We start from the raw sequence: 10,902 nt of genomic DNA, 5'->3' as shown, positions 1-10,902 counted from the left end.
TGGGAGCAGGGGCCATTCTGCTTTCCTCAGAGTTCTGGCTTAAATTATATCTAATTGTTCCCTTAAATATTGTTAGTCTAGGGGATATGACCAAACTCAAGCTAAATTTTGATCACTGTTTTATTACTCTGACAGAGGGTCACCAAACTCTAGTTCCAAAATGAATTCACACACATAGCAATTATTAAAGAAAACTATTTATTCAAATCATACCAAAACCAGAAATATATACTGCATATATATATATATATATAGTGTAGATGGATATATTTTATATGTATATGTACATATACATGCATAATTCCATGGGGAGGGGGGGTAAAGAATCTCAAGATGAAAAGAAGGAAAAAAGAACACAGTAATAAGTAGCAGTAGTAGCAATGACACTAGCAGTAAAGTAGTAAAAATAGGACAGGGGTGGGGTGAGGAGTACAAATGAATCAAAAAGACCTACCTGAATTCCTGATATGGAAACTCACACTGAAATGCACATTTGCACATGCTCTTTGATTAGCTGTTTTAAGGAGTTCCCTGGGACCCTGAAAGTTTAATTGACTTGCCCAAGGTCACATAAGCTGTATTTGTCACAGACAGGGTTTGAATAAAAGTCTTTCTGACTGAAGTCAGTTCTCTATACACTGAGCAACAGTGACTCTTAGATAAAACATAAAGTGCTCAACATGTCATTTAAAATCTTCTACAATCCTTGAGACAGCTACAAATCCAATCTAATATAATGCTGTTCCTCAACCCTATTCATTCCAGTTAAATGGCTACACCAACAGTTTTGTCTATATAACCTCCATTATATCAATGCCTTTACACAGAACAATGTCAAGGATGCTAGACTACTGCCTCTTAGTATTATGACCTTCCTTTAAAACACAGTTTAGTCACCAACTCTAACATTAAATTATTTCTGATGTTAGCTCTCAGTTTTTAGTGTAATCACTTTCTTAAAATTGCTTTATATAACTTTGTCTCTACATTGCATTTATTCGTCTATGTACAAGGCATATTCTCCTAGTTGGATATAAATGTTGTTGAGGTAAATAACTATTTCACATTTGTCTTTAATTCTTTTTATTTTTTTTCATTTTTCAAATGCTTTATTAACTTTTATTTGCATCATTAATTTCCAACAGATTGTGAGTTACAACTTTTCTCCCCATTTTTCCCCTACCCACCAACCCAAAATAGCAATCCCACAGGATATCCCCTCCTCCAATCTGCTCTCTCTCATGTCTTCTCCCATTCCCCCTTCAACTTTTCCAGTGGGGCATGGTGGATCTCTATGCCCCAGTGCCTGTATATCTTATTTCCCAATTACATGTAAAATAGTATCAATAATAGTTTGTATATATATATATATGTATATATATATAATGTAATTTTAAACATTTGAATTTAAAACTTTGAATTCCAGATCGAATCCCTTCCTCCCTTGTCACCCACCCTTAATGGGAACATAAGCAGTTCACTATAGGTTGTACATGTGTAGCTAATGTAAAACATTAAAATAGAAGATACATTGTGAAGAACTGACTGTATTTCCCTCCCTCCTGTTCCACCACCCACTTGTTCTATCCTCTATTTTGATCCCATCACTTTTCAAAAGTGAGTGCTTCCAACTATTCCCCCCTATTCTCCTGTAGGGTGAGATACTCTATTAAGTGTGTATGTCATTCCCTCCCTGAGCCAAATTCAATGAGAATAAGGTTGACCCATTCCCTTTTGCCTTCCTATTCTTCCCCTCCATTGTAACCATTTTCCCTTGCCTCTTCTATGTGAGTTTACCCCATTCTGTCTCTCTCCATCTCCTCTCATTATATTCCTCTATCACCTCTTCATTTCACCCTTTAAGTATCATCCCTTCCTATTAACTTGGTCCTGTGCCCTCTATCTATGTATACCTGTAAACATATGTTCACATATTCACATATGTGTTCATACACCCCTACAGCCTCCAATAAAGATATATATATATATGTATTTCTATTCCCTTCAACAATTTTCATACTGAGAAAAGTTTCTTCAGTTACAATTATTATTTTTCCATGTAGAAATGTCAATAGTTCAACTTTGATAAGTGACTTATGATTTCTTTTCCCTGTTTACCTTCTCAAGCTTCTCTTGCTTCTTGTATCTGAATGTCAAATTTTCTATTCAACTCTGCTTTTTCCATTAAGAATGATTGAAAGTCCTCTATTCCACTGAATAACCATATTTTTCCCTGAAACATGAAACTCAGTCTTTTGGATTTGTCTTATAACCTTGCATTGTTTAGACGAGTCCAGTCTATCAAAGTTAGTCATCACACATACATTGTGTCTCTAATTGAGTACAAATTTCCCCTGGTTCTGCTGTTCTCACTCAACATTAGTTTATAAAAGTCTTTCCAGGTTATTATGAAGCCCATTTGCTGCTCTTTCTTACAGCACAATAGTATTCCATTACATTCATATACAACAACTTGTTCAGCCATTCCCAACTGATGGGTATCCCCTTGATTTCCAGTTCTTTGCCACCACAAAGAGAGATTCTATGAATATTTTTCTACATACAGGAACATTTCCCACTTCTATGATCCCTTTGGGATACAACCCTAGAAGTGGAATTGCTGGTTCAAAGGGTATTCATTTATTTCTAGCCCTTTATGCATAGTTCCAGATTGCTCTGCAGAATGAATGGATCAGTTCACAATTCCACCAACAATGCATTAGTATTACAATTTTTCCACATCCTCTCCAGCATTTATCATTTTCCTGTTTTGTCGTCTTAGCCATCTGACCAGTGAGATGTTGTATCTCAGAAATGTTTTGATTTCCATTTCTCTAATCAGTACTGATTTAGAGAATTTTTTCATATACTTATAGATATCTTTAATTTCTTCCTCTGAAAACTGCCTGTTCCTATCCTTTGACCATTTATCAATTGGGGAATGACCTGTATTTTTGTAGATTTGACACAATTCCCTGTAAATATTAGAAATGAGGCCTTTATCAGAGACACTGGTTGTAAAAATTCCTTCCCAATTTTCCACTTCTCTCTTAATCTTGGTTACATTGGCTTTATTTGTACAGAAATTTTTAAATTAAATGTAATCAAAATTATCCATTTTGCATTTTATAATGCTCTCTAACTCTTGTTTTGTCATAAAATCTTCCCTTCTCCATAAATCTAAGAGGTAAACTATTCTTTGCTCTTCCAGATTGTTTACAGTATCAGCCTTTATACCTAGATTATGCACCCATTTAGACTTTATTTTGGCATATGGTGTAAGATATTGGTCTATGCCCAGTTTCTGCCATAGTGTATTCCAGTTTTCCCAACAGTTTTTGTCAAATAGTGAGTTCTTATCCCCAAAACTGGGGTCTTTGAATTTATCAAACAGTAGATTACCATAGTCATTGACTGCTCTGTCACGTGTACCTAATCTATTCCACTGATCCACTACTGTATTCCTCAGACAGTACCAAGTAGTTTTGATTACTGCTGCTTTAAAATACAGATTAAAATCTGGTATGGCTAGGACATAGACCTTGGCCTTTTCAAGCTAAGTTCTTTGCCAGGTCTCTGAGGCAATGCCCAGTCAATCTCTAGGGACTCAAACTTCCAGTGAAAGTATGGTTTGCAGGACTAAGGCTAGAACAATGCTAGAAATTAGTATTGTTCTTTTTTCAATTTCTTTTATCTTATTATTTTTTATTTTTCAAATGCTTTATTAATTCTGATTTACATCATTCATTTCCACCAGATTTTGAGTTACAAATTTTCTCCCTGCTTTTTGCCTACCCACCGCCCCAAAATAGCAGTCCCACAGGATATCCCCTCCTCCAATCTTCTCTCTCCCATATTTTCTCCCATACCCATTTGGACTTTTACAGTGGATCTCTATGCCCCAGTGCCTGTATAATTTATTTCCGAATTACACGTAAAATAGTATTAATAATAGTATATATACATACACACACTCATATATACATATATATGAGTGTGTGTGTGTATATACATATATTTGAACATTTGATTTTAAAACTTTGAATTCCAGATTCATTCCCTTCCTCCCTTGTCACCCACCCTTACTGGGAAGATAAGCATTTCAGTATAGGTTCTACATGTGTGGCTAATGCAAAACAATAAAATAGTACATATATCGTAAAAGACTTACTATTTCCCTCCCTCCTATTCCACCTCCCCTTGTTCTATTCTCTCCTTTGATCCTGTCCCTTTTCAAAAGTGCGTGCTTCCAACATCCCTCCCGCCCAGCCTTTCCTCCCTTCCATCATCCCCCCTCTCATCCCCTTCCCTCCCTACTCTCCTGGAGGGTGAGATACTCTATTTAGTGTGTATTTCATTCCCTCCTCAAGCCAAATGTAAGTTTGACCCATTTCCTTTTGCCTTCCTATTCTTCCCCTCCATTGTAACCATTTTCCCTTGACTCTTCTATATGAGATAGTTGACCCCATTCTGTCTCTCCCCATTTCCTCTCATTATATTCCTCTGTCACCTCTTAATTTCACCTTTTAAGTATCATCACTTCCTGTTAAATTGGTCCAGTGCCCTCTATCTATGTATACCCGTAAATATATATATACACACATTCACATATGTATTCATATGCCCATATAACCTCATATATAGACACACACACATACACATATATATGTATATATATATGTATATATATATATATATATATATATATATATATATATATAATTTTTTTTCTATTCACTTCAACTACTGAGTAAAGTTTCATAAGTTACAATTATTCTTTTTCCATTTAGGAATGTTAAGGGTTCAACTTTGATATGTTTCTTATTGTTTCTTTTCCCTGTTTGACTTCTCATGCTTTTCTTGCTTCTTGTATCTGACTGTCAAATATTCTATTCAATTCTGTTTTTTTCACCAGGAATGATTGAAAGTCTTCTGATCCACTGAATGACCATATTTCCCCCTGAAACATCATACTCAGTTATTCTGGGTAGGTCACTCTTTGTTTTAATCCCAGCTCCTTTGACCTCCAGAATATTATATTCCAAGCCCTTCGATCCCTCAGTGTAGAAGCTTCCAGATGCTGGGTTATCCTGATTGTGTTTCCACAATATTCAAATTGTTTCTTCTTGGCTGCTCATAATATTCTATCTTTGATCTGGGAATTCAACAACCTGGCTATAATATTATTAGGAGTTTTCTTTTTTGGGATCTTTTTCAGGAGGTGATCAGTGGATTCTTTCAACCTGTATTTTGTCCTCTAGTTCTAAAACATCAGGGCAGTTTTCTTTGAGAACTTCCTGGAGGATGATTTCTAGGTTCTTACTTTGATCATGGCTTTCAGGTTGTCCAATAATTTTTAAATTATCTCTCCTTTGATGGGGGAGGGGGAGGGGTTTATGGGTGGTGCCATGGTTGCTTTGAATGAATATGTATAAGCTTGATGGGGTGATCACCATATAAGGCCATAAATGTAAAACTGCGATATGATTGGCTCGGACTCGCTATATATTTTCTCGTGTGAGAGGGCTCTCTCTCTCTCTCCGCCATGTAACTGTTGAAGAATAAACCACCCCGCTTCACTCCTCCGCCTTCTGTCTGGTGTTTTTTCCCCGTGAGGGGCCGGTGACGACCGAAGACCCGGGATGGGTAAGTAAGAGGGCCGTAGGGCTAGTCGTCTAGATCTGTTGTAAGGGTAAACGTCCGCAACAGATTTTGGCGCCCAACGTGGGGCTGCCTGTTCCAAAAGCAGGGATGTCTAGAGTGGTTATACCCAAAGGTGAGCAAGGCGTCCCTGGTGGATAAATGGGAGGCTTATTGCCTTTTTGCCCTTCAGGCTTTACATCGTTGTCGTTGCCTGTTTGGGTGCGACTTTGCCTTAAATTGCTCCATTTCCCCGGAGCTTGCCATGACTTTAGCCCAGGAGTCCCTGTCCTGGGCGACCCTTCTGACTTCGGTGAGGACTTGTAAGGTCTCTCGCCCTGCTTTGCTCCGTATGTTTGCCTCTTTGGAGCTGAGACCCCCTATACCGGTGGTGTCTGGCGTGCCCGTGCAGGGCCCTAATGTTTTTTACTGATGCAACAAAGGACCGCCGCGCAGTAGTTCATGATCCGAGTGTTCCCCACACCTGGCTTTTCAATACTCCATACACATCCACCCAAAAGAATGAGCTGTTTGCTGTGCAACAAGCCCTTCGGCTATATGCTGATGTTCCTTTTAATTTGATTACAGACAGCCAATATTGCGCCCTCATGCTGCCCCGCCTCCCTTCCGCGTATATTTCTCCACGCACTGCGGTCTTGAGGCTCCTTCAAGAGGTTCAGGAGCTACTTCATTTTAGGCGCCACCCTCTTTATGTGCTGCATGTTCGGTCGCATATTACTGCTGTGGGTCCCATTTACTCTGGGAACGCACAAGCGGACCAGGCCCTCCACGCAGTTAGCCTTTCCCCACCCTCTATCCCCCCGAAAGATTCCCCTGCACAGTTGGCACATGCTAAGTTCCATATCTCAGCTCGGTCTCTTAGGGCTCTTTATGGTGTGCCAAAGAGCGAGGCCAGACTTATTATCCGGTCATGTATTGTGTGTGCCCCCTTCCGCCCTCGCATTAAGGAGGACGCATTTAACCCCCGAGGTACTGCCCCCAATGAGCTTTGGCAAATGGATGTTACACATCTTGGCTCTAAGTTTATCCATGTTTGTGTTGATACCTTCTCATCTTTTGTCTTTGCTTCCCTGCAGCCTCGTGAGTCAACCAGAGCTGTTATTGCCCATCTCTATTAAATGATTTCTATCCTAGGAGTGCCATTAGCCTTAAAGACTGATAATGGCCCGGCATATACTTCCAAGGCTTTTGCCTTGTTCTGTACTGAATTTTCTATTCAACATGCTACAGGCCTCCCCTACAACCCTACCGGGCAAGCCCTTGTCGAACGGGCAAACCGTACACTTAAGACCGTCCTGTTTAAACAGAAAGGGGGAATATGCAGGTCGGTCACTCGTCAAGAGTTGGCCCAGGTTGTCTTTACCTTAAATTTCCTGCAAGTTAGAGATGACGGCACCACTGCCGCCATGAGGTTCTGGAGCACCTCCGGTGAGAACACCACCTCTTCTCCATTGACCCTCCCCGCACCTAGCCGGGCACTGCCCGGTTCCAGGGTAATGTGGCAGGATAAGGGGGGCCAATGGCACGGCCCTGTAAAAGTGGTTGGAAGAAGGCCCGGCCACCTTTCCTTTTTTCCAAATAATGACCCAACAGCGGTACAGCAATGGGTGCCCCTTCACAAAGTTAGGGATCTTGATTAAGGCACCACCCCCGACAGGTTGGGGGGTGAGGAGAATTCTTGTTCTTCTTGTCTTTCAGATTGTCGACTCACCCTCCTCATCTTGGGTCTCCTTGCTGAGAATGCCGTGACGGAATTACGCTGGGGACTGCTTTCCACCTTCCCGAGACCCATGCCTGTGACTTCTTCGGCACAAGTTTTTCCTCGTTTATTTACAGTTAACAACACCCTTAAGCTCCCTGTTCTGCACCTCAACAACGACACTAGGCCGGTGGAAAGTAACAGGACAATATCACTTAATGGGACGTTATGTTTTCAAATCACACCCACAGTCGATCCGGAACTGTCACCATGTGTCGGGCTGTTTCCTCAAGAGGCTGTGTGGTCTGACCGCCTCAACTTTACAAGCAAGAGGGTGACTGGCTCCTTATTGAGAGGACTTTGGCCGGCCCGCACAATGATTAGAGCGAAGGATAACAGTGGTCTCCTTTGTGGAGAGGGCGGAGGGGAGTGGCGGCCCCAGCCCAGCGCCCAGCCTCGCTGTCGGCCCTCCCGCCACAAGGATTTTTGGCCCTGGACGGAGTGCCAGTCACCCACAGCTGTCCCTGTGCACCCGTTTTTTACCTTTTCCCCTCCCATCCCTTCTGGTAATGTTACTGCGGGTGTGGCAACCAACTGGACTTGCCAAGATGCTAAACCTCTTATGTCCACTGTTACCTCCGATACAAACTCGCGTCATCTTCATTATGAAGATCCTGGGGTCACTGCAAACCCTTTTGATTTGTGGTTGCTCTGTGGGGAGGGGGGCGCTTGTTTGGATTTGCGCCCCATGGCCATGCTGTTGGGCGGGGTCATGGGGTGGGGAAATGGTACATGGACAGAACTGGACCCCTTCGATTTTAATATGTCAAGGCCAGTCAAGCACGTACAGATACCACCCACACCTGTCTGTGTTTGGCAACCCTTTCTGTTTTTGGTTTCCAATTGGACAGGACACAATGAGTCTCTTCTCCAATGTAAGAATGACTGCTTTTATTCTTCCTGCTGGAATGCTCAAGCGTTCCCATTGGCAGTTGTCCTCCGCCTCCCACGGTGGGTTCCCTGGCCACTTAACATTACCAATTCTGCTTTGCAGTTAAGGCCCAAAAGAGACTTCGGCATTTCTGCTGCCATTATTGCCACCATTGCTGTTGCTGCCGCTGCGGCTGCTGCAGCAGCCGCCAGTTTGGCTTATGCTGTGCCGGCTGCAACGGCGGTCGCCAATCTGAGCGCCTCCGTTACCATGGCCTTGACAGCCCAAGAGGGAATAAATGGGCATCTGTATACCGGAATGATGCTTCTGAATCAGAGGGTGGACCTGATTCAGGAGGAGGTTGATGTCCTCTGGGAGGTAGCCCAAGTTGGATGTACTCTGCGTATGCCTGGTTTATGTGTTACTCCCGTTTTGTATGAGAACTTTACTAGAGCAGCTAACCTGTCCCGTCAACTTTCCGTTCTCCTCCTAGGCAATTGGTCCGCCGAATACGGACAACAGATAAGACAATTAAGACTGGCTATTGCATCGGTGAATTCCACCTCTGTCGATCCTGCCGTTCTCTCCGGACTGTCTAGGTGGCTGCATGATGTTACAACCTGGTTCTCACAGTGGGGAGGCTTAACCTCCTCCACCGTGGTGTTTGTTCTTGTGATTATTTTGCTTTTGTATTGTGTTTGTAAGCTACGGCGCCGTCAGGATGGCTACATGCTTCTGACCCAACAGGCCCTTTTTACCCTCCAAGAGGGGGGAGATCCTCAGGTATGGTTCCAGGCCATGGAGGACGTGTGACACCTGGGGTAAGACGGGGGTGACTCCATGACGGGCAACTCCTCCCTCCTCGGCCGCCTAAGACAGGACCCAGGGTGTCGGTGTCCTACGACGGGTAAGGTTTGAGTGAATCGGAGGTGACCTAAGTCAGAGGCCCCCGCACCGCACGTCAGAGTCCTTGGGACAGGACCCCTGAGTGGTAATGGGATTTTTCCATGGTCTTTCGGGCAAGAAGCATGGTCACCTGTGTCGCCTGTAGCGAGAAGCTTAGCAGTCTGCACTGCCAATTCTTTTGATATATAAGATTTTCGTTTGCTTTAAAGAAAAAGGGGGAGTTGATGGGGGAGGGGGAGGGGTTTATGGGTGGTGCCATGGTTGCTTTGAATGAATATGTATAAGCTTGATGGGGTGATCACCATATAAGGCCATAAATGTAAAACTGCGATATGATTGGTTCGGACTCGCTATATATTTTCTCGTGTGAGAGGGCTCTCTCTCTCTCTCCGCCATGTAACTGTTGAAGAATAAACCACCCCGCTTCACTCCTCCACCTTCTGTCTGGTGTTTTTTCCCCGTGAGGGGCCGGTGACGACCGAAGACCCGGGATGGGTAAGTAAGAGGGCCGTAGGGCTAGTCGTCTAGATCTGTTGTAAGGGTAAACGCCCGCAACACTCCTTGATCTATTTTGTAGGTCAGTGGTTTTTCCCATGAGATATTTCACATTGCCTTCTATTCTTTCATTTGTTTGGATCTGTTTAACAGCATCTTGATTTCTCATAAAGTCATTGGCTTCCATTTGCACCAATCTAATTCTGAAGCAATGATTCTCCTCATTGAGCTTTTGAGATTTTTTTCCATCTGGAAAAAATGGCTTTTTAAGGCATTCTTCTCCTCATTGCTTTTTTGAGCCTCTTTTGCCATTTGAGTTAGTTTATTTTTTAAGGTGTTATTTTCTTCAGTTAGGCTGTTGACTCTCATTTTGTAATTTTCTTGCATTGTTCTCATTTCTGTTCCCAATTTTTCTTGCACTTCTCTTATCTGCTTCTTAAGGTCCTCTATGGTCTGTAACCAGCTCATATTTTCCTTTGAAGCTTTTGGTGCAGGAGTTCTGACTTCACTGTCTTCCTCCTGTTCCATGCTTTTCTCCTTTTAGTCCCCAAAATAGGAATGTAATGTTGAAATCTTCTGTCTGCTTTGTTTCCTTTGCCTGGTCATGTTGCCCCTCAGTCTCTTGACCCCTGGTTTTTTTGCCCAGTAAGACTCTGCCACCAGACAGGGAGCTTTCGTCCCAAATGCTTGAGTTTCTCAGCTGCCAGAGATATTAGATGGGTGCCCTCTTTGATGTCTCCACATGCTCTAGCAAGCTAGACACACACCCCAGGACTTCCACCCTAGACTACAATATAGATCCAATAAGGTTAAAGCAAGAGCAATTACCCCTCAGACTGGTGCTTGGTTCCCCTACACCCTGCAGGCCAGGAGCTGAAGCTGCCAGGTGTTGCTGCCTGGCTGTGCTGGTGTCTCAGAGGCTTCTTGCTCTAGGGCTAAAAGCCATGCACTCCCACCCCTACTGGGTCCCAAAGTCCGGACTGCACTGACCTCTGTCTTTGTCCTTTGCATCTATGTGTTGATAAATCTGGAAATGGCTACAGCTGCTGCTGATCTGGAGTCCCTCTGGCTGGTGGATTGTCAGGCCCACCCTGGCGCTAAAGCCTTGGTGTGGGGCTGGGCTTGGCTCCCAGAGCCCTGGGCTGGCCAATTCCTGCTGGCCTACAGGCCTGTCCTCAGTAGGAGATTAGCTTCTCTGTGTCATTTTTTG

General features: G+C 43.2%; 1 protein-coding gene across 1 annotated transcript; it reads left to right on the top strand.

Annotated features, from left to right (window-relative positions):
- Positions 1-5,497: 5,497 nt before the first annotated feature.
- Positions 5,498-9,209, top strand: LOC138144075 (uncharacterized). The gene is made up of 2 exons (XM_069065381.1): positions 5,498-5,646; positions 7,360-9,209. Exons 1-2 carry the CDS (start codon positions 5,643-5,645, stop codon positions 9,102-9,104), a joined length of 1,749 nt encoding a protein of 582 aa, XP_068921482.1. The 5' UTR covers positions 5,498-5,642; the 3' UTR covers positions 9,105-9,209.
- The last annotated feature ends 1,693 nt before the right edge of the window (positions 9,210-10,902 follow it).

This window comes from Petaurus breviceps, unplaced genomic scaffold (genome assembly GCF_028583685.1).
Source record: "Petaurus breviceps papuanus isolate PSGF00001 unplaced genomic scaffold, PetGlider_PUasm1.0 90686, whole genome shotgun sequence".
Classification (NCBI taxonomy): Eukaryota; Metazoa; Chordata; class Mammalia; order Diprotodontia; family Petauridae; genus Petaurus; species Petaurus breviceps.
The sequence above is the reverse complement of the archived record's forward strand: the minus strand, read 5'-3'. Positions and strand labels throughout refer to the sequence as shown.